This window comes from Pyrus communis, chromosome 1 (genome assembly GCF_963583255.1).
Source record: "Pyrus communis chromosome 1, drPyrComm1.1, whole genome shotgun sequence".
Taxonomy (NCBI): Eukaryota; Viridiplantae; Streptophyta; class Magnoliopsida; order Rosales; family Rosaceae; genus Pyrus; species Pyrus communis.
Window position 1 is genome coordinate 5792449 of NC_084803.1, and position 24563 is coordinate 5817011.

Below are 24563 nucleotides of genomic sequence, written 5' to 3' on the forward strand. Positions count from 1 at the left end.
AGTGCAGAAGGCGAAGGGGTGGAATTATTTCACACCAGGCAATCGACAATAGAGGCATGTTCGTCAAAAGAGAAGGGGGTTATTTTTGAAGATCAGGCAGGGAGGATGCCAATTGAGCCGACAACACATGGGGAGCTCACAAGGACATTGGGTGGTGGCGGCTGGCCCTTAACAGCCGCAAGGGAGCCATGACACACCTCGTGTGGAACTGCCGTGGTCTAGGGTCGGACACGGTAGTTCGGGCTCTTCATGGGCTCATTAGAAAGCATAGGCCTGATTTGATTTTTCTTGCTGAAACAAAAATGAGAGATCATCGAGTAGATGGAGTTAGACGGCGAATGGGGTATAGTGAGGCGTTTCATGTTTCACCCAGTGGGAGAGCTGGGGGCCTCAGTATGTGGTGGAATGAGTCTGTAGAAGTAACGATTGGATTTGCTTCCAAACATATTATTGATGCTACTGTCAATTATGTGGATTCGAATAGACAGGCTCGGGTTACTTGGGTGTACGGTACTGCGTACAGGATTGAAAAAGTGGAGTTTTGGCGATGGATGAGAGAATGGTTTAAACCAACAAACACTCCGTGGCTGTGCGGAGGAGATTTCAATGAGATCCTCTGGGACCACGAGAAATCTGGAGGAGCAAGTCCGAACTACAACAGACCTCGGTACCTGGAGGAATTCTTAAATGTCACAGAGCTTATGGACCTAGACTATAATGGACCCTGTTTTACTTGGAGAGGAATGAGAAATGGGCATCTTGTTGAGGAGCGGCTGGACAGGGGTTTGGCTAACAGACAATGGCAAGACTATTGGCCAGATACAATGGTTATTCATGAAACTGTGATTGGGTCGGACCACTGCCCCCTAATTATTCGAACCCAACCTTGGGCTCAGAAAACGAAGAAGCTCTTCCGCTTTGAAGCTTTTTGGGCTAAAGAAGAAAGGTGCAAGGAAATTGTGGAGTGCTGTTGGAGGCAAGAAGGCCATGGGGACGGAATTATGAGATGGCAGAGAAAGTTGAATGAGTGCCGAGTAAGTTTAACCAGGTGGAGCCAGCAGGCATTTCATTCGAGAAGGCGGGAACTAATTGGTCTTATCACCAGGCTGGGAGTTCTTCAACATAACTGGTGCCAAAATTGGGAGGAAATTAAGATGGTTTCGGGGCGCATTGACAGATTGGGGGAGATTGAGGAGCAATTTTGGCAACAGCGATCGCGTGTGAAGTGGCTTAAGGAGGGTGATGCGAATACGGCTTTTTTCCATCAATCTACGCTTCAACGGAGAAGGAGAAACAAGGTAGTAAAAATTAAAGATGGGAATGGAGTTTGGATTGACAAGCAGTGTGAGGTTCAGAAGCATATTGAAGAACAATTTAAAGAGCTTTTCTCCACCTCAGGCCCCAGAGAGTGGGGAAGTATGTTGGATTGTCTTCATCATAAGGTAAGTGATGAGATGAATGATGGCTTAATTAAACCGGTTACTTTGGAGGAAGTCCAAACGGCCGCTTTACAAATGGGTGGTTTGAAAGCTCCGGGTCCTGATGGGTTCCAGGGGATTTTCTACCATTCATTCTGGAACTACCTTATGGATGATGTAAATGGAATTGTGCAGGATTTTATGCAGGGGGTTTCGAATCCGCAGCGTCTTAACTCGACACACATTGTGTTGGTGCCGAAGATTACAAATCCGGACTCGGTCGGACATTTCAGGCCTATTAGTCTGTGCAACTATTCCTACAAGATTGTTTCTAAAATCCTCGCCAACCGCCTCAAGCCTATCCTTTTGGAGATTATTTCTACTACGCAAGGCGCTTTCGTGAAGGGGAGACAAATCCAAGATAATATTGGGATTGCTCACGAGATGTTCCACTTTCTGAAACTCCGAAAGGCTAGAAGCAAGTTTGAGATGGGAGTTAAGCTTGATATGCATAAGGCCTACGATAGGGTGGAATGGGATTTCCTTGAGGCAGTTATGGAAAAGTTGGGCTTCAGTTTACAATGGAGGAACCTGGTTATGGGATGTGTAAAAACTGTGAAGTTATCTATACTCCTGAATGGGCAACCAGGGAAGCCTTTCATCCCATCTAGGGGAATCCGACAGGGAGACCCTTTGTCTCCGTACCTTTTTATTCTTGTTGGTGAGGTCTTGGCTAGACTTATTCAACAGGCGGTGGAGAGGAGGCGGCTGACGGGAATCCAGCTGAATTATGGGTGTCCGACTATTTCTCACCTGTTTTTTGCGGATGACACTCTGATTTTTATGCGTACTGATCAACAAAATTGTGTTTGTCTGCTAAGAATCTTAGATGATTATTGCCGTGCTTCTGGCCAACAGGTGAATTATCAGAAGTCATGTATTTTCTTTGGAGCCAATGTGCCTAGAAGCTTGTCAGTGGAACTTGGGCATCTCGTTGGCATGCCTCTGGCGGAGGACCCGGGAAAGTACCTTGGTCTCCCGTCTATCTGGGGTAGATCAAAAAAGCAGGGGCTTGCTTTCGTGAAGGAACGAATTTTGGAGAAAGTTCAGGGCTGGAAGCAATGCACCCTATCACAAGCAGGAAAAGAAGTTATGATTAAGGCTGTAATTCAAGCAATCCCTGCCTATTCCATGCATCTGTTTAAGTTTCCTAAGACTCTGTGTTCGGATTTTGACGCAATAATTGCTGAGTTCTGGTGGGGAAAGAGGGGGGGAGAAGAGCATTCACTGGCTGTCTAGGGGTTGGTTGGGGTTCCCGAAAATGGAAGGAGGTATGGGGTTTCGGAACTTTCAAGAGTTTAATGATGCGTTGCTTGCTAAGCAGTGTTGGCGTTTGATTCATGAACCAAACTCGCTTTGGGCGCAGCTTCTTAAAGCCCGTTATTTCCCTCACTGTTCTTTCCTGGATGCTACCTTGGGGGGAAGAGCTTCTTGGGGCTGGTCCAGCCTTCTGGTTGGGCGTGAAATTCTTTTGAGTGGTGCCCACTGGCAGATAATGAATGGGAAAAGTATCAGATTATGGCAGGATAGGTGGATGCCGACTATATCTGCTGGGAAACCTACGGTCTTAGGAGATGTGAGGGTGTCTCGGAATTTGCGGGTGAGTACAATGATTAATGCGGTATCCGGTACTTGGAATATTGAGGCTATTAAGCCATTTATATCACTGGTGGACTGCGAGGCCATTTTGGATACTCCCATTGGAGATCGGCATCAGGAGGATAGGTTAATCTGGCCGGCTACCAGAAATGGGGTGTACTCTGTGAGATCTGGATACCATTGGATGCATGCTAGCTCGGGACCCTTGGTTGGCAGAGCTTCCTCGTCTTCATCTATAATCCCAAATAAGGTTTGGAGATGTATGTGGCAGTTGAAGACTCCTCCGAAGATCCGGAACTTTATGTGGCGGGCTTTGAATCGGGCGTTGGCGACGATGGAGAATTTGTTCAAACGCCGATGTTCTCTATCTCCGTGTTGTCCAATTTGCTTGGATCAGGACGAATCTGTGGAACATATGCTCCTTCTATGCCCATGGGTTGAGCCAATTTGGTTTGGTGGCCCGTTGAGCTACCGGGTGAATAGGGCTAGTATTTCGACTCTTCCTGCTTGGGTGATATCTTTCTTCGGGTCTAACCTGGGTTCTAAGGAAGAGATTGCAAGAATTCTGATGTATATGGCTGTCACTTGCTGGCATATATGGAAAACTCGGTGTAGCTTTGTTTTTGATCACTTGGGTCTTGATCCTAATCGTGTCATCATGGCTACTCTGACTTCGGTGCAGGGGTTTTTGGAGGCTACTGGGGCTTCTGTGTGTCGCCCTCAGCGAGCACGCTCCCACCCGTGTCCTCCTGCCTGCTGGGGTCCTCCGTGCAGTCCATTTATGAAGGTGAATGTGGATGCGAGCTGGGAGGCTCATTCAAAAGGTGGGTTTGCTGGAGTGGTTATCAGGGATCACGAGGGGAAGTTTGTGGCTGCTAAACGGGGCCGGATTGGGGCGCCTAGTGTGGCTGCTGCCGAGGCAGCGGCGATCTTGTTGGGGTGCGAATTGGCTTTTGAGCTGGAGCTGGATTGCATTATTGTGGAGTCCGATTCAAGGGAGAATATCCACTGCTTGACTCAGGATATTTCACGGGGCAGCTGGGAGGCTTTCCCCGATATTTCAAAGGCCTTGCGTATTGGGGGAAACTTTCAGGACTGTCGCTGGTCTTGGACTCCGAGATCGGCCAATTTGGCGGCGCACGCGTTGGCGTCGAGACGTAATCCGGAGATGTGCGATGTAGTTTGGGTAAATATCCCTCCATCTTCGTTGGTTCATGTTCTGAATAAGGATGGGTTACCTTGTCCCCATTAATATTTGTTTGGCTTGAGAGGGGGTGGCCATGCCTCTGGGCTGGGTCAGATTTGTGTTTCCTCCTCCCTTGCTCGGGGCTGTGGTTGCCTCTTTGGCTTGCTCTTGTTGAGCTTTTGTTGTTCTGTGGCTTCGGCCTTAGTGCTGTTGGGTGCTGTTCAATATATCGTTTCCTTCCAAAAAAAAAAAATATCTGGATATTGCAGACAAAAGAAAAACGTGTGACAATGATTTGGACCCATAATTAATAAATTAATAACACTGATAAGGAGATGGTGTGGATTATGACAGAAACAGGCATAACATTGTTTTGTTCCGTTAAACTGATTAGCCATTTATGATAAATTAATATGTGTTTAGAATATCTTCAAAGAGGATGTCAAATTTTGAAAAATAAAATTTAAATTTGACAGCCTATGTGGCATTTTGATATCTTTTAAAGTTTTATTGTCTATCTGATATGTCAAATTAAATTATTATTTTATTATATTATAAAATAAATGATTAAATTAATAAAAACTTAATAAAAGACATTTAATAATTATGAAATCCGGACCGTTCACCATTTTTTTTTAACATGAGGGGACCGTTCACTTACCTCGATTGAACAAAAGGGAAACAGATCAACAACAACATTAATTGCAATGATGATTAAACCAATAAAAATTTAATAAAAAGCATTAATAATTAATTTTCAAGCTACTGTCAAATTTGACAACAACTCTCTTGCTGCCAATCCATGTCATTGTCACATAGGATTTGACATTTCGGTTGGAGAATATTAGTGTGATCTTTTTTTTACTGTTATAGCTTATGTGGATATTTTGACATCTCATTTGGAGATGCTCTTAGCTTTTAATTTTGATTTGTTGGAAAATGATCCGGCGATGATCATTTTCCTAGGAATTCTAGGGATCCTGTGATCGTGACCGTTCATCGTGCGATTAGTTTTTGTTAGGTATTATTTATATTTAATTTTAAAATTTATATTTTGAAATGATTTCTGATTACATGATGTACAATAAATGGTCACAATCACGGAATTCCTAAAATCGTTTTGCTGATTTGTTTAAGTTTTGGTGCTACATTTGTCAGATCATGATATCATTTGTCCGAATGTGTTTTGTATGTGCTGATTTGCCTATTCCTTGACATATTCAATCAATTCTTCACATTATATGCATCTGCCGCATAAAATTAATCATTTATTTGATTAATAGATTAAATTTTAAGGAATTGTTATTAGTACTTCAAATTCTTTATTTTACATTCTAAATTTTCTATATTTAGAAACAAAAATATTCTTAAGAGAAATGTAGAATGAGATTTTTGAAATGTCAATAACACTTCCTAAATTTTAATTTGTATTATGTTTTAGGATCCGACTAGGATCCTTTTTTAATGTTTTTTAATTTCTAAACAAAAAACAAAAAACAAAAAACAAATGTGATTGAGGCCTATGATATTGTTAATTAAGTGTGGTCAAATCGAAAGCCAAACCTAAAACCCCAATCTCTCTCTTTCTCTCTCCTCTGCGACCCACTTTCTCTCTCCTCAATTTTGGCATAAGACCTCCTCCTTCTTCCTCAGCTGAAGTACCAGTCTTCCAAACCTGCAATTTTCCAATTTTGCCCTTCAATATCAAATCTTGAATCCCCCATAACAAAAACCCTTGTCCATTTCTGTTCAGACTGCCCGTCCCGACACACAGGCCTCAAAAATCTTAGAACCCGCGTTCTGATTGAGATGCTAATCTCCAAATGAGATGTCAAAATCCTAAAAAAAATATCATTATGCATATTTGATGTCAAAAGTCTCTCCAATCAAATGTTATTTGATAACTGGATTTGAACGTTTTGTGATTTGGAGTCAAATTTGACATCAATGTTAAATTTATTTTTAATTCATTTTAATAGTGTCTATTATTTCACTAACATTCCAACCAATAAAAATTTTGTTTCAACATTTTTTAATAATTACAACCATTCAAAGCTCTATTTAAATAATAAATTGACATTTGACAATTTAGTTGGAGAAGTACAAAATTTGTAGAAAAAGGTATGTAGGCTAAAAATTATATTTGTTATTGATACATGAATGTGGAAAAATGGAAGAGAATGCAAATGGAAGAGAATGTTTATGGAAGAGAATGCAAATGGAAGAGAATGCTTATTTTTTCATTGTCTTTCTCTACAAGATTACAAGGATATATATACATGATACAAATGTGTAGGTAAGACAAGGTAGCCGTCCTAGTGTGTAGGTAGGACGGCTGCTACAAGGTAGCCATCCTAGTGTGTAGGTAAGACAAGGTAGGATGGCTGTAGGACGGCTTGACGGCTATAGGACGGCTAGTGTGTAGGTAGGACAAGGTAGGACGGCAGTAGGACGGCTTGACGGCTGTAGGACGGCTTGACGGCTGTAGGACGACTTGACGGCTGTAGGACGGCTTATTCTTCCAATAATAATATTATATACAATTACACAAGGACTCCAACCATATTCCTTATTTGTCTAACACTCCCCCTCAAGTTGGAGAGTGGATGTCAAGAACTCCCAACTTGCGTAACATACCCGAAAACTTTTCTTTCCCAAGAGGTTTGGTAAACAAGTCTGCCAACTGTTGTGCCGTACCCACATGCTTGGTCTCTATTGTGCCATCTACAATCTTATCTTGTATAAAGTGACAATCCATCTCAATGTGACGAGTTCGTTCATGAAAAACAGGATTGGCAGCTATATGTAACGCTGCTTGATTATTACAAAATAAAATGGAAGGACCATTCAAAGGAATGTTCAAATCCTTCAACAAAAAACGAAGCCAAACTATCTCGCAACAAGCACCTGCCATGGCCCTATATTCCGCCTCTGCTGAAGAGAGCGAAACGGTTTTCTGTCGTTTCGTCCGCCAAGAAATCAAAGAACCGCCCAAGAATACACAATACCCAGTAGTCGAACGGCGAGTGATAGGGCAACCTGCCTAATCAGAATCACAAAACGCAGTTAACTTGGTCTGGTTGTCAGAACGAAATAATAAACCTTGACCTGGAGTAGCCTTCAAATAACGAACAATACGAAGCGCATCATCCATATGAGATATCCTTGGCTCGTGCATAAAACGGCTTAGAACATGCACAGAATAGGTGATATCCGGCCGAGTGATAGTGAGATATATTAACCGACCTACTAATCGTCGATACTTTTCAGGATCCTTGAGAAGTTCTCCTTTATCAGATAATTTTGTGTCATCCATAGGAAAAGCAATGGGTCGTGCTCCCAAAAAACCATAGTCCTTGAGAATCTCTAATGCATACTTGCGTTGAGAAATATAAATCCCTTGTTTGGAACGAGAAACCTCAATACCCAAAAAATATTTTAAATCACCAAGGTTTTTTATCCGAAAATGATCACGGAGAAAAGACTTCAGAGAATTAATGGCATTAGCATCATTGCCTGTAATCACAATATCATCCACATAAATGAGCAAAGCTGTGAAAGAAATACCAGACTTTTTAGTGAACAATGAATAGTCAGCTTTGGATTGTTGAAAACCGGCAGAAACGATGGCACTAGTGAATTTGGCAAACCATTGGCGAGAAGCCTGCTTAAGACCATAAAGTGACTTGTGAAGGCGACACACAAGATTCTCCCCCTGTCGCCGAAGACCAGGAGGAGGAGACATATAGATTTCTTCATGTAAGTCACCATGTAAGAAAGCATTATTAACATCAAGCTGATGAAGAGACCAAGACTGACTAGCAGCAAGAGCAAGAAGACAACGCACAGTAATCATCTTAGCAGTAGGAGAAAAAGTGTCATGATAATCAATACCTTCAGCCTGAGTGAAGCCTTTAGCAACCAAACGAGCTTTGTAGCGGTCAATAGAGCCGTCGGAATTGTGCTTGAGTTTGTACACCCACTTACAACCAATGAGAATTTTGCCAGGGGGCAAGGAAGTTAAAGTCCAAGTACCATTAGCATGTAAAGCTTGAAGCTCCTCTGTCATAGCACGTTGCCAATTGGGGTCAGTGGCAGCCTCGGCAAAGGAGGAAGGCTCCACAGTCCGACTGACAGAGTTAATGTAAGAAAAATGCCTGAGAGAGTAACGGTGATAAGAGAGAAAATTACAAAGTGGATATCGCGTACCTTATGTAGAACCGGGTTGCGAAGTCGAAGATGGGTGGGATGACAGAATCACCTGCGAGCAAACGTAGTCTTTTAAATAGGATGGAGGTTTATGGGCACGGGAAGAGGTGCGGGGAAGGGGAGGATTGGTAGGTAGTGAGGGGGTAGGGATGTCTGTGGGTAAAAGGGTGAAAGGTAAGGAAGTAGCGGGGGGGGGGGGGGGGGGGAAGGAGGGGATGCCGAGAGGGCAGGGGCATGGGGAGGAACGGGTAATGGGGCAGCAAGGGAATCTGTGGGAGGCGTGGAAGGGGAGGAAGGTGGAGGAGGGTGAGGCGTCGAGGCAGGAAGAGGTGGGTTATATGTAAAGTCCAGAGGGGGTGGGATGGGTAGGGTAGGCGAAGAGGATGGGATAGGAGGGTGAGAAACGACATAAGGGAAAGTACTTTCATGAAAGATGACGTCTCGACTAGTGAAAATGCGGTGATTGTCGAGATCGTAAAGGGTATAGGCCTTTTGTCCATGAGGATAACCAAGAAAAATGCAACGATGAGCCCGAGGGGAAAATTTGGTGGTGGGAGTGACAGAGGTGGCATATGCCAGACAACCAAAGACGCGGAAGTGGTCATAAGATGGGGTTTTCGAAAAGAGAACCTCAAATGGGGATTTATGATGGAGAAGACGGGTAGGGAGACGATTGATGAGATAAGTAACGGTAAGAACACATTCCCCCCAAAACTTGATAGGAAGATGGGATTGAAAACGAAGGGTGCGAGCGGTTTCAAGAAGATGACGATGTTTTCTTTCAACAATGTCATTTTGTTGGGGGGTATAAACACAAGAAGTTTGTAAAAGCACCCCATGATCAGAGAAAAAACTACAAAGAGATAAAAATTCACCACCATTGTCAGTACGAATGCATTAGATGGTAGTGCGGAATTGGGTAGTGACATAAGCAAAAAAATCCTTAATTAATTGTTGAGTGTCGGATTTATGTTTCATGAGGAAGACCCACATAAAGCGAGAAAAATCATCCACAATGGTTAAGAAATAATTAGCACCAGAAAGAGAGGATTGACGATTCGGGCCCCAAATATCACAATGAATTAAAGCAAAAGGGAAAGTTGATGAAATTGAACTCAAAAGAAAAGGTTGACGAGTTTGTTTTGCCAACGGACAAACATCACAAATATGACTAGAATCAAAAGTGCAATTAAGAGAGTTAGATGCTAAAGCTTGTAAACGAGTGGAGGAGGGGTGACCAAGACGCCTATGCCAGAGGGAGGAGGGGATGGTAATGATGTTGCAGATAGGTTGACGGGTGGGGAGAGAAGAGGTAAGGGCCACAAGGTAATACAGATCGCCACGTCGCTTACCCACACCAATCATCGCCTTCGAAACCAAGTCCTGCAAAACACACCAAGAAGGAAAGAAGGTTATGGAACACGATAATCCATCTGTAAGTTTACCAACCGATAAAAGGTCCACTCGGAAATTAGGGACATATAAAACATCCTTCAAAGTAACTGAGGAATTTAAAGGAATAGTGCCGGTAAAAGTAATGGGAGCGGAAGCACCACTAGGCAAAGAAACAGGCGGAAAATGTGAAGGAGAACGATTAACCAAACATGAAGCGGAAGAAGTAATATGATCCGTAGCACCACTGTCAAGAATCCATTGACCATGACGAGAGGTGACAGGTAACAAACCTTGGGCAAAATCAGTAGTGAGCACGGCGTTGGCCTGAGGAAGGGTGGTGGTGTCACGTAGAGCAGCTAGAACACGGAAGTGCTGCTCGGCAGAGAGGTCAGGCATGGCAAGCTGCAAGTCATGCAAAGTGGGCTGGGTCCCGTGCACTTGGTGGGTCGCTGGAGTAGAAGAGGAGGCGGGGGCCTGGGTGCCTTGCACGTGATGGGCCTGGGTGAAATTATGGGGCCGGGAAGCAGAAAACCGTGGCTGCCGGGGAGGACTGGAAGGTGCATGGCTGCGGGAAGAACTGGAAGCAGTGGCACGGCGCGGTGGGCGCCACGGTTGGCCATGGAGGGGATGGCCAACGGGATAGCCATGAAGTTTATGGCAGGTGTCTCGGGTATGATAATCAAAATTGCAGTAGGTGCAGTGGAGGGGAGGACGAGCAGAGGAGGGACGGGACGGGCCACGAACAACCATGGGAACGGCAGAGAAAGCTGCCGAAAAAAAAATTAGGGCTAGGGTTATAAACCTGCTCTGTATACCATGTAGAAAAAGGTATGTAGGCTAAAAATTATATTTGTTATTGATACATGAATGTGGAAAAATGGAAGAGAATGCAAATGGAAGAGAATGCTTATTTTTTCATTGTCTTTCTCTACAAGATTACAAGGATATATATACATGATACAAATGTGTAGGTAAGACAAGGTAGCCGTCCTAGTGTGTAGGTAGGACGGCTGTAGAGGACAAGGTAGCCATCCTAGTGTGTAGGTAGGACAAGGTAGGACGGCTGTAGGACGACTTGACGGCTATAGGACGGCTAGTGTGTAGGTAGGACAAGGTAGGACGGCTGTAGGACGGCTTGACGGCTGTAGGACGGCTTGACGGCTGTAGGACGGCTTATTCTTCCAATAATAATATTATATACAATTACACAAGGACTCCAACCATATTCCTTATTTGTCTAACAAAATTTGACATAAGATTTCAAATTGCTACATCACCCATAATTTGACATTCATTTGGAGGTGGTCTAAGTTAAGAAAAAATACCCTATTTATTTGAATTCCAAAAGTCACATACAAGTTAAGAAAAAGAAGCAAGATTAATCAAATACTAGACATTTGTTCAATGAGTAATTAGCTGCTGATGAAGTGATAACTGTCTGATAAATTCCACAACTGCCACAACTGAATTTTTCGAAGCGAGAGATATGAACTTGGCAGCCTCGTTGGGGTCGGAGGAGCCACTGCCGGATGAAGAAGACGAGAGAGCCCTGATGACAATGAAAGGCACCCTTTGCTGAAGACAAACTAGGGCAACAGAAGCACTTTCCATGTCCAGAGGACTAATGTTGAACTTATCAAATAAGAAGCTACGATAAGCTGCATTGGATAGGAAAATGCTTGCACTTGTTCCCCTTTCGACTCTAGACACTTTTGGTATATGAGGCAAACATGTCGTTGAGTTTAGACAACGTTCAAGTTGCAGGTCCTATGTTAACAACATGAATGCATGAATTATAAGTTAATGATCATGTTTCAAAAGTACTATTACATCTGAATATTGTTTTAGGATTTATGGTTTATATTAGAAGATAATTAGATCGCGACCTAGAGCGGCGTAGTTTATGAGAGCATCAATATCATAACATGAATCCAGAGGAAAATACTTGGCTCCTTCTCTTAAAAGTAGTCATTCATGCTTACCTGTCAATCATAGTCTAACACACATGTGCATAAATCTCTCTTTTTATTTTTGATAAGAGTCATTTATGAATATGTGTCAAACTGTGATTTGCAAGAAGACAGAATGGCTGATTTCAAGGGCAGAGCCAATCGGTGTTCAAATTTGGACTCTCGATTAGGTAACTTTACCTCCAATTTTTGGGAGATTTCATAGTAAAGGGGATCAACAGCAACCCAAAAGGAATGTTGTCTTTCCTCCGGAGTTCCATCTATGGGGAAGACTTCCTCTGGTTGAAACCAAATGTTGTTCAAGAGGTTGTCATATGTGCTTCCATCTGTCACATTTGTTGTGTAATTTGCAACATTTAAGTATCCAATTTCTCTGGTGTAGTCCCCATCTTTTTCAAGGGGTAGCTCATCTTCGGGCCCATTTCCATATCTCTACACCATGCAATTTGTAAAAAAGAAAAATACACAACCACATAATATAGATATGTGTGTGTGTGAACACTGTGCGCCTCGGTGCAATTAAAAAGTCATTTTTCTTAAACTGCAAATCATAAACTAGCACATCTACTAACGCGTATTGCAAAAACAAACAAAATGTTTTGCTAGTACTCCAGACTGATTTTTACGGAGCCAAATATGGAGCTAGCTAAGTTAAGTTTGTGGGGGAAGGGATTAGCTAGTACCAACCTGCCAGCTCCAAAGAGCAGAATGGGACCAATACTGAGGAATGACCACATCTGCAAGATTGAGGGATGGGTTTGCATGCCCTGCTACGCCATAGTGTACCACTCCTTCTATATCAAACTGGCTCAGTAATAGCTGAGTAGTTATTGCTGCATTAATCTACAACAATCGAACACCAAAAAAGAAATATTATAACAGAAATGAAAAAAAAAAAGAAGAGGAAATCAAGGGGAAATTAAGAAAATTGAAGTAAAGCAGATATATTACCATTGACAGTCCTGTCATGACCAATATGACTGGCTTATTAGCAATTGTTCCAAATCGAAATCTCCTCCCTTAAAACCCGAAAAATGAGAAGAAATTTTAGGTAATTTAGCCAGGGAAGAAATTTAATTTGTGTTAATTTGCAATGGGATACATTTCTTACCAGAGAAATCTATGAACAGGTTACTTGAAGTGAAGTTTGGAGATTGCAGAAGAGGGTCCATTTCATAAGAATTTGGAATGACAAGACCTAAATAAGGGCCACTCATGTTGGCCTCCTCAATCAACATTTGTGTCTCAGTTGACAATGCAACATTTAACTGCAGTGGACTAAGCATCAAGAGAGCATACAGAAGTATGGAAGCTACTGATAAAGTTCTCATTGTTCCTGCAGAGAGAGAGAGAGAGAGAGAGAGAGCAGAAGATGATAGAAACCAGAACTTTTAGTGAAACTGGAAGCATCAGAAACTTGTGTGCAAACTGTCATACTAATCATGTCATGGGGCTGACTTGGTGAAGAAACTTTTCTTTTTGGGATTTTAACGAGTTATTTTTGGATACATGTCAGAGTGTGATTTTTTAACGAATGAGGACTTAAAAAGAAGATTTATATGGTATACACTAGTGATATTAAAGAATGAAGAATCGAACACAAAAATATTAGAGATGAAAGAATCGAACACAGAACTTCAGAGTTCCCATATACAAAGTGGACAGCAGGATAGGGGAGATTCAAGAGTAACAGAACCAAGCGCAAAGGAAAATGGAAGAAACTTTAAGAAGGTACCGAGAGCAAATACTTACAAGTAATCTTGAAGCTAGAAAAGCAGATAGCAGAAACAAACTCCAAGCTGAGAGCAGGCAGTCTCCTCCTCACTCAGGAGAAATTTTTGATTGTGACGAACAATCAATAGGTCTCCTCAGGAGAAATCTCTCACTCGGTCACAGATCTCAGAAATCGACAGGCTGGGGGGTTGAAATATAATATTTAAATATTGTGGCGAACAAGTGGACCAATATTGGGGTAAAGAGAGTGAATTATTATATATTTATAGGTTAATCTAATTTAATATTTACATCCAACTCGTTTGAAAAAAGGAAATGGGAGGAATGGTCCCTTAGCTATCATCGAATTGTAGCTTTAGTTCCTAAACTAAAAAATCATTATATTTAATCCTTGAACTTGATAAGATATGGAGCGTTAGTCCTTCATTACCAATTCCGTTAAGTTTTAGTTAAAAGTGTTTACATGTTAGTTTCACCTATATATAATAGAAAAGACGAAAATTACAACAAAAATTGCAGGCCTACCTTATCCACCAACACTCGCACGCCACCCCTTCAACTTCAATCTTTGATACACTCCCCGCCAACCTCCCACTTCCAACCCCCAATCGTTAATCCTCACTCCCCAGCCGACCCCAACCTGTAGCCCATGGAGCACAGCCTTCACCCAAACCCCGAACCCGCATTCCACAAAATTCTTGAATCTTACCTGTCGAGACAGCGTGGATGGATGTCATTGTGAATTCGTTTACAAAGGGAGACGTGTTCGAAATTTGGATTATAAACTTTCTTTTGTTTTGGTTGTTTGGAGAGTGCTACAATGGTGTGGTTGGGTTTTGGAGGAGGCGAGGCAGAAGGGAAGAAGGGAGAAAGGGAATTAACTTTTATATTTTTAGTTTTTTTTTTTTTTCTTTCTCTATGTTTGTATTTTTTTTCATTTTGAATTTTAAGCCACGTGGCATTTAGTGACAAAAAATATGGAATCCACAAAGACCACGTCATCAAACTAACGGAAAATCTCATAGTGTTAGTATGGAGGGACCAATGTTCTGCATTTTGTTAAGTTCAGGAATCAAATCTAATGAGTTTTAAATTTAAGGACCAAAACTACAATTTGATCATAGTTCAGGAACGATTCCTCAATTTCCTCCATTTAAAAAAAGAAAGGTATTTATTTTCTTCTATTTCCCATGTGTAATGTGTGTTGTTTTTATAATTTGGGCCAACTAAACATTTTACACCTTTCAAGTTTGTAGTGATTTTTAAAATGAATTGTGATGTTCTAACTTTGTCACATTGCACATTTGAAGTTATAAAATTGTATCAGTTTACACATTTTGTCTCTTGAACATCTAATCATTCATTAAATTGATTTGATTTTTTTTTTTGTCAATTTAGTGCAAATATGACTTATATGTTAGTCCATCAAGTTCTCAACCTCACTCCGTCATCAATTTAATGAATTATCATACAATTAATCAAACCAAATGCACAAATTGATAGAAATTCAAGATTTTATAGTGCAATATAAAAACTTAAAACTTTGTGGTCCATTTTAAAAAAGTACCCACATATATGGGGTATAGAGTAATTAAACCTTATAAATTCATAGCATAGAGGCAATAAAAAAGGAATTATAGTAATTAGCAACCTGCCTCCATATGAATATTGAGAATTGTTATTGGCTCTCAAAACATTTAATTTTACACTCCAAATCAAGGGATTCAGTTCACGAAAGCCCCTCAGTTTTATTCAAATTCCAAAAGCGGCATACAAATTAAAAAAGTTCTTAGAGTGCGTGATCACTTTGAAGCTGATAACTGCTTGACAAATTCCAAAACAGCAGTGACTGAGTTTTTGGAAGCGAGAGTTATGAACGTGTCGGCCTCATTCGAATCGGCGGAGCCGCCGCCGGCCAAGTCGGAGAGAGCCCTGATGGCAATGAAAGGCACCCCTTGCTGAAGACATATCAAGGCAACAGAAGCACTTTCCATGTCCACAGGGCTGACGTTGAATTTGTTGTGTATGAAGCCTCTGTAAGCAGCATTGTCTAGATAAATGCTTGCACTTGTTCCCCTATCAACTCTTGCCACTTTTGGTGTATGGGACAAACATGTCGTCGAGTTCAGGCAGCCTTCCAATTTCAGGTCCTAGACACAATGTGCAATTTTCCAAATTTAATAGAACGCTAAAGATAATTATATGCATCGCATTTTTAGACCGCATTGGTTAACAACATGATGGTGTCATTAAATATCTAGGAGACTAGGAATATTGACAAAAATGATTACAAATCAAATCTCAATTGTTGAACCGATCAAAATCAAATATCAAAGAAATAACAATCTGAATAATGATGACATACTGATCATCGATATGTCATTATTGTGACGTGCTAATATGTCTATCGTAATTGAGATATTTTTTGGCTTTTTAGGACGTGGAAATAAATTTCCCAGCATTTAGGCCTCTTCAAGCCGTGCTATTACCTCCAATTTTTGAGAGATGTTATAGTAAAGGGGATCAACAGGAACCCAAAAGGCATGTTGTCTTTCCTCTGGAGTTCCATCTATCGGAAAGACTTCCTCCGGTTGATACCAAATATTGTTTAACAGGTTGTCATATGAGGAGCTGCTTGCATTGACTGTATAATTTGCAACTTTTAAGTAGCCAATTTCTCTGGTGTAGTCTCCGTTTGCTTCGAGTGGTAGCTCGTTTTCTGGCCCTTGTCCATATCTCTGCACCATGTCACACGCACAGACAAACACACTAACAACCGCAAATTCATATTTACTAACAAAAAGAGGGAAATAAAGAAGTGATAACTCATAAGCTGAAAAGAAAAATTGACATGACTCAGGAAGTTAAGTGAGACAATAGTTGAATGTCAAGGATTAGTTAAGCGGCAAAATTTGATTTTCGGGAGATTAAATGAACGATATAAGTTGCTCTGGACAGTGTTTGCTCTAAATCTGCGAAACCTTGAGTTCGAGCTCATTTACTAATTAGGTTAGTTTCATGTGCTAGATGATATATATTTGAGAAAGTAACCCCTTCCAAGTAATACTTCCATCCAAAATTGCTTAACTTCAAAGTTTGTAATGAAATTCGTGAGTAGTTATATATGATCGCATCGAATTCTCTCAATGTACTTGCTTACATGTTTTGAAAACCTAGTTAATTAATAGGAGAAATTAGGTTCTCATCCTTTCTTTTACTACTCCATTGATTAAAATCTTATTCATTTTCAATTTTTGATCAAGGTCCTTGGGTATTAATAACATCATTAATTATTTCAATAATAAAATATATTTTTATTTCTAAATATATTCATTGTTAAAAATGTTACAATTAGTATATTTATATTTATGACTAAATTTTTTATCATATATTTTTAGTTTTAGTTTGTACCCATTTTTAGTTTGTAATTCTTTTTTAATTTGTACCAATTTTCTTTTCAGTTTTAATTTATACCCATATATTAATTTCTTTTTGTGCCCATATTTTTTAAAATTTATTTGTATTTGTACCCATATATTTTTTTTATTTGTACTTTTTATTTTGCTAAATGTACCCATTCTAATTATATGTACCCATTCATGTAAAACTTTTTAATCTTAAAATGTACTCATTCTTAAATATACCAAATTGTTATATGTAAAATGTAAAATTTTTTATATAAAATCTATTCAATTTTTTTCTAATCCATTTTTAAACTTATATGGGTACATTCTTTTTTCTTTGATTTTAAAATGTATCCATATCAAGTTTAATCGAAGAAATTTACTAATGTATTTAGCCTAATATCTTTTTTTTTTTTTTTTTTTTGTGATTTTGAAGAATGTACCCATGTTTTGATAAAATTATTTTTTTGGTTAATTTTGATGAATGTACTCATGTTTATATATACACACACACAATATTATATTTATATTTTAATATTTTTAATCCCACAAATTATGGTTTTTTATTTAAAATATCATTTATATAAACAACTAAAATTTCTAATTTTTAATTTAAAAAATATAGTAACGTACATAAAAATAAATTATCACATTAATTTCAAGACCTTAATAAAAAATTAAAAACCAACAAGATTTAAATAAAAAAATATTCATAATTAATGACCATATCAAAAGTCTCCCTAATTAATGACAAGGTTGTGTCTTCCAGTTAGTCGGGAAAGCGACTTGTAGCCGTAATTAGGAAGAGGAGGCACCTGCCAGTTCCAAAGAGTAGTGTGGGCCCAATACTGAGGAATGACCACGTCGGCAATGTTTATGCATGGGTTTGCATTACCAGCTATGCCATAATGCACCACTCCTTCTATGTTGAAGAGGCTTAACAAAAGCTGAGTGGTAATTCCCGCATTAATCTGCAAAAACATAAAAATGATAACACATGCAATCAAAAAAGAGGATACAACAAGAAACTTTGAATATGACGATCATAACGCCACCTGGTGTTACTAATTTACATATTATATATAAATAAACAACATAAATATGTAATAGAGTATAACTAATATCAATAAACATGACACAACCTGAGTGAATCAATAACACCGTGTTGCAGTGTGATTCGCACCCATGCTGAAATATTACTCGAAGAAAAACTAAAGTGAAATAGAAAGTCAGAAGGTATATGATAATATATATGTATGTGTGTATGTACCAGTGAGAGTCCCGTCATAACCAATATGACTTTCTTGTTAGCAATGGTTCCGAACCGAAATCTTCTTCCTTTGAAAACCACAGAAAGAAAGTATATAAGAAAGTATATATTTCATGCTAATTATTTGCTTCATTTTGTTTTTAAAAAGGTCTAAGTTCGAATCCCCGTCTTCTTTTCCAGATGAAGTAGAACACGATTTGTATGCGTACCGGAAACATCTATAGTAAAGTTAGTTGAGGTGAAGTTTGGAGATTGAAGAAGCGGGTTCATTTCGAAAGTGTTTGGAATGACCAAGCCTAGATAAGGGCCACTCTGGTTCACCTCGTCGATCGACTTGTGTGTCTCTGCCGACAATGCAGCATCTGCCTGCAGTTGTCTGTTAAGCATGAAGAAGCTGATCATCATCAGAGAAGCTACTACTGATGAAGCTCCCATCTTTGTGTGTGAGAGAAAAAGAGAGGTGGCCTAAGGAATCAAGAATTAGAGAATTTATAGGAATTTTTCAGTGTGTCAGGAATATGGATGATACACCACGTGTTGCTACACAAGTGGTGAGATACTTGTGTAAAAAATTAACAACTTACAAAATAAAACTTCTCTTCACTTAAATAATGATACGTGGTATATCACTCGTGTTCTGAGTATTTATCAATTGATTCAAAATTTCTCCAAATTATAAGTCAAAATTTGCACGGGCGTGTGTTACTTATCAATCGATTCAATCCCATGCCATGTGTTGACGTACACCTATCAACCCCATATGTCTGTGTATACTATTATTTCACAAACACGTGTCATCATTTGGGTGGATTAATTAACGCAATAATTCTTTAAAAATTAATGAGATTAGGACGTAGACCTAACCTCGATCTAAAGAACAAAAATCCGTACGCATTTAGTAATTAATGAGATTAGGACGTAGACCTAACCTTGATCTAACGAACAAAAATCCGTACGCATTCAGTAATTAATGAGATTAGGACTTAGACCTAATCGATCAATGTAAGATGAGAAGAAATATGTGTATGTATGTGTAAGTTGTAATAGTACTCTTCTCGAGAGTAACACGAAACTGGCGTCTTAAAATAACTAAACGTTATAATTTTGATTAAAATGAATAAATAAAACGAGCTCCACGAATGTATTGTCATGTTTTGAGGCCATGCATGAACATAGGAAAACTTATCTCTAAATTTCTAGGCGGGTGGCCTCTATCTAACATATGCTTGGTAATCAAATCCCCTTGTACTATATACAAGATGAGGCTCAGCCAATTCTCAATATAGATGTCAAATTTTATTTTTACAGTTGATGTGGCAAAATAATATTTTGTAAAGTCTCATATTCTAACCGAGATGTCAAATTAAAATGTTGTTTGGATATTTATAAAACCAAGTGGGTCATAATATAATAATAAAATAATTAATAAGTGAAGAAAAATAAACATGTGGACCCAACATTAAGATAAAACAAAAACAAATTTTAACGTTGCATTCAAATTTGGCAGCAAAGTGGAGAATGTCGATCCATGTAGAATTTTGGCATCTCTTTTGAAACAAGAAAACCACATTTCTTTGTCTAAACAGTCCATGTAGAATTTTTAACATTTCCTTTAGAGATGCTCTTAGCTCTCCTTGTCCTCATGCCATGTATATACTCGTTCCTAGCAACGTGATACCATTTGTACTGATTTAGTAACAATACGTGACATAAAGCTGCTCGTGACACGTACCTATACTAGGTACCACTAGCTCACAATGAGTGAGTGAGAGAAGCATGAACAGCACACGAGTTTACTTCAAAACCAATAGTTCCTTCTGTTACTTGGGAGTCTTGGACGTTTGAACCAAAGATTTAGGAACTTGAGATAACCAACATTGGTTTTGTTTCTTAGGAATAGAAAAAAGGAACTTTAACAAAAAGCTCACAGTACTGTTTACTTTAACGAAAAACCACATTTTTACACTAAAAAGTCAATCATGATACCATTCACTTTGCTCTTTATTTTGTCCTTATTGTTAAAACTCCAAGTTTTCAACCTCTTTTCATTAGTTTTTTAACCACCAACTCAAACTCATTTTATGGTTCCGAATTGGTTTTCTAAAATGTTACGAAGCGCAATTGCCGGGTTGTTTTCACTTTTCTGATGGAAAAGGATGACGATTTACAAAGACTTAACTTGGAAAAGTGCTACCATATTTGCACCGTTTAACATGACAAACTAGTACCTATTTCAAACTTGAACTTCGTAAGCAAATGATAACATAAGTTTTATCGTCAACAAAGCGTTGATCAATGGGCTACAGACCAGGGGGTTTCAATAACGGAACCAGATTGTATACCCCTTCCACATCAACGGGGACTCTGAGAGCCCGGCTAAGGAGCTCGGGTGTAGTAGTCTTGCCCTTCCAAGTATTGAACCATGGTCCTCCTCCAACTTCCACTGCGGCCATGTTACTTGTAACATCCAATATCATCTAAAAGATAGACAAAATCCAAAGGTTCAAATCACACGAAAATTTTGCGCAAGTCATCAAATCATTAACTACATCACACTACAGTATCAGGTAAGCCAGAAACATACGTATTGGGGGAAAAATGAAAAGGGGGAAACTATGCGGCATGGTCACTGGTTATGGCTTGTTTAATGTTCTTTTTTCTCGGTTACAGTGGCTTGTTTAATCCATACGAACAGTTGGAAGAGCAAATAGTTACCTAATGATGGGTGTTATGACAGGCTATGTAGAACTAGTCATTCCTGCTAAAAGATTTTGGGCTGATATCGGGTTTAGAAGTACTTTCAGCTAAAAATTGATATGTTCTAACCCAGGTCATCTAGATAACTGTTGCTTATTATCCATGACTTCTCTATCTCTACTGTGGCAAACCAGGGAAGGAAGTGTGCTCTAATGGAATATGGCATAGTTTTTGATTCGCACGGCAAACTAAAATGAAAGTCACAATAGATCTTGTCAAATAACTGGTCAACTTAGAGTTGTATGGCTTGCCTAGAACCAGGTTAGCTCTTTCATTTTCCTCAATTTATCAGAGTCCCAGACATATTGCAAGCCTGGGACAGGAAAAAATAAATAAAAGAACAGAAAAATTGAAGGAAAAAAAAAAGAACGAGACCAATAAATACGTGTGTGTGTATGAGTGAAAAAATGTGCACCTTCCCCTTGCTGCCATCATATCTTCTTTCCCACATTTTCAATTTTAGATCACCAAAACAAGTATCTTTACAAGCTGGGGCAAGTCCAGCTTCCGATGTTGGGGCACGCAACGTTGTACCAGGATCCTCTGTTGTTGCCTCTAATTCAACCTGCTCATTAACAAGACCAATATGTTGGTGACTACAAAGGTTTTTATTACTTAGCACAACTATAGAGATTTCATTCCTAGGTATAAACTTCTATAATGTTTGAGGGAGGGGCAAGATGAAAGAGATGTTCAATTACCATGTGTGTTTCATTCTCTGCAGCAATGGACCAGTAACCCCAAGGAGCAACTTCCCAACTAACAACGCCATTCCACGGGACAAATTCATAAAATTTTCCCCCATAGTGAACTCCGATCTGCATCATAAATGCATGAATTGTGAACATGTTAAAGGAAACAAATGCACGACTATTTGTTTGCAATAAAGGGCAACGTTTGCTCTAACTGTACTTGGAAATTTTATTTTCATGGATATCTATCCAATTCCTAATTTATCATGAGCAATTGCACAATGCAAAGGATGAACCTTTATTTCATCTTCATCTATTTTCCTATAACATATCTTATGAAGAAAATTTTACAGAGACCAACACAAACAACAAGATTCTGAATGCCAAAGCAACTGCTCAACCCCTACTTCTCCCTCCTCTCTGAATCTCATTAAAAATATTCCTCTCAAAGATAATTTAGTAGAACATAAACTGCGCAGAAGCAAACTAGGGAAAACAAAGCAATGATTTAGAGCAAAATCCACTGGGGAAGTACCAAAGCAGCATTTTCAAAAGTCTCAGTTAATCCAGGTAGTTGCCTCAACCCGCCGCCTGATGTCAGAGCAATTTCTCCAGTAGCACCTTCAAAAACATTACATTGAACCTACGGTGTGACATCAATCCATCCAAAAAATCAGTGGATGCGATGCCAAACAAATAATACAATGAAGAGTAAGCTTAACCTTTACTATAATAAGCCTACCCAGAACCATTTTCTTGGGAATGCTCCACCCCAATTCTTTTCAGAATAAGAAGGAGCATCTTCAAATTCAAATCTTTCACCGTCCCACTCTATCCAACCTGAGATTTAAATGGAAACTGAGTTAATGCCCAGAAAAGTGCATAGAGGTTTCTAAGATATGCAAATTTTGGAGTATAGGATATTCAAAAGAAAGAAACACATGATTGTCCAAAAATAAAATAGCTAAATGGTCCAGGAAATATCTGCAAGGAGTTAAAGGAGATAAGCAAATGCCTGTTGACAATCCACCAGCCATGCATATTTGCCAATGGGGTTCAAATACAGGAAAAGCTGCTAACCAGCCAGCAGTAGATTTCTGCTTAGACCCAACATCACCCCATCCATAAATTGGGCGGGTGCTGTATTCCCAGCGAGCAGTTGGCACAGTTTCCACATAATCTGACCTGACATGAACAAGAATGTACCTCAAACAACTAATAAACGCTATGGGTTCAGGCAACCCAAATTTTCATAGGTAAATAACAAAATAAGAACAAGGAGAGGCATACCTGCCGTCATCACGAATAGAACCTTGATGCCAGAGTGGGGTGACTTGAAAACCTTCTACCACTCGACTATCAAATTCCTATGCAATATATTCCACATGTGAGGAAAAATTAAAAGAAGTAAATTGGGCGGCTATCTAGGAAGAATAATGAATATAAACCAAAACAAATAAGGAGGTTCAAATATAGTATATTAACCTTCGGAGGAACCTCCTTGTTCGGAGGTTTCAATTGTTTTTCTGCTATAAAAGTGTTCCCCAACATAAGCTCTTCCCTACCTACGCATTAAAAGCATTCACAACCAGCATAATTAAAGCGGATACACGGAGAATCCTAAAATAATATACAAGTCGAAAACACGAAATTCAGGACACCCAAAAGAGCAACAACATTTCTTTTATTAGATAACAACACATCATCCCAAAAAGTTTCGAAATTTGAAATTCTGCAGAAACAACAGCTTGAGTAACAAGGAAGCTATAAGTAATGCGACTATGAATCTCATGGAGAGTTCGATCCTAACAGCAAAAGTTCTTACTTCCCCAAAAGTTCTGAGATTCTTCAGAGTACTGGCAAATGTACTTGTCGTAAGCACCCAGAATTTGAGCACCCACGCCCGTCCATCTCTGCCCGTTCTGAGCCAATTCTAAAGCCGTCAGCGGCTTCTGGAACGCAGGATTCTCAACGGAGTACATGAAGCAGAAGCTCTGCCTCCGCTCCGGAATCGCAACCTTGAAGTACCATCCTTCAAAGAATTTCCGGGTAGTTCCATCAAAATGGTACCTAATTACAAAATTATCCACCAAAAATTCACTCAATTTACAAATTAAATCCCCAAAAATGTCAAGAAATTAAGCTCAATGCACATACATACCCGCTGTGAGGAGTTCGAAGGTCTCGACTTTGCGGTGTGGGGACGTAGGCGGAGCTCGCGGCGGCTTTGTCCTGCTGAGTTCTGGAGGACGAAATGGTGGAACTGATTCGAAACCCTGACTTCGGAGTCCTCAAAGAGCTGCTTTTTGAAGATTGAGAGCGGAAAGGGTTTCTGGTTCGGAAGTTCAAGCTTGGAGAGAAATGGTGGTGATCCTGCAGTGACGACAGGCTTGACTCCATCGATATACTGAGATGGAAGTTGAAGAGAGAAACAGGAGGAGAGAGGGAGAGAGAGAGAGAGAGGAGGTGAGGTGTGTATTGGTGTGAATTTTTGTGTAACAGCTTTAAACAACAGCTGGATGGGAGGTGGCGGTTAAAGAAAGCAAAGACGAAATAAATGTTCAGAACCCGGCCCAGATTACAAACCGGAAGTAAACAAGCCCACATACAAAAACCCGAACACGATCTCATTTTAGGGCGAATTATAGTGGGTACTGAAATGTCTTGTGGTTGATGAGTAATGTTCTCTTATTAGACCAGATTAATCCATCACTAATCAAGTGGGATGGAACCATTAGTTTGGTATAGGCTTTGTGGTTTAACGAGTATTTTCTTGTCAGACAGTCACACACGTTATAAGATTGTCAATGAACATATATACAAAGTGTTGTATTAACAATTTAATAACATATACATCAGACTATTTGGT

General features: G+C 39.6%; 3 protein-coding genes across 4 annotated transcripts; all 3 read right to left on the reverse strand.

Moving 5' to 3' along the window:
- Window positions 1-11178: 11178 nt before the first annotated feature.
- Window positions 11179-14057, reverse strand: LOC137745561 (bark storage protein A-like). 2 transcript variants are annotated; one of them, XM_068485540.1, is made up of 6 exons: window positions 13573-14057; window positions 12949-13173; window positions 12789-12856; window positions 12525-12680; window positions 12018-12269; window positions 11179-11634 (listed from the first exon to the last, which is right to left on the reverse strand). In XM_068485540.1, the coding sequence occupies exons 2-6, from the start codon at window positions 13166-13168 to the stop codon at window positions 11269-11271; spliced, it is 1062 nt and encodes a 353-aa protein (XP_068341641.1). In that variant the 5' UTR covers window positions 13169-13173; window positions 13573-14057; the 3' UTR covers window positions 11179-11268. The 2 variants fall into 2 exon arrangements, with proteins under 2 accessions (XP_068341641.1, XP_068341633.1); XM_068485532.1 differs by having other exon boundaries at window positions 13590-14056.
- A 1137-nt stretch (window positions 14058-15194) lies between these two features.
- LOC137745575 (bark storage protein A-like) lies at window positions 15195-18748 on the reverse strand. The gene is made up of 5 exons (XM_068485551.1): window positions 18455-18748; window positions 18246-18313; window positions 17791-17946; window positions 16061-16309; window positions 15195-15721 (listed from the first exon to the last, which is right to left on the reverse strand). Exons 1-5 carry the CDS (start codon window positions 18678-18680, stop codon window positions 15374-15376), a joined length of 1047 nt encoding a protein of 348 aa, XP_068341652.1. The 5' UTR covers window positions 18681-18748; the 3' UTR covers window positions 15195-15373.
- Window positions 18749-20419: 1671 nt separating this feature from the next.
- LOC137735076 (tocopherol cyclase, chloroplastic-like) lies at window positions 20420-24195 on the reverse strand. The gene is made up of 10 exons (XM_068474452.1): window positions 23856-24195; window positions 23520-23764; window positions 23180-23259; window positions 22985-23061; window positions 22710-22879; window positions 22437-22534; window positions 22230-22337; window positions 21704-21820; window positions 21418-21567; window positions 20420-20722 (listed from the first exon to the last, which is right to left on the reverse strand). The coding sequence occupies exons 1-10, from the start codon at window positions 24092-24094 to the stop codon at window positions 20546-20548; spliced, it is 1461 nt and encodes a 486-aa protein (XP_068330553.1). The 5' UTR covers window positions 24095-24195; the 3' UTR covers window positions 20420-20545.
- Window positions 24196-24563: the final 368 nt, after the last annotated feature.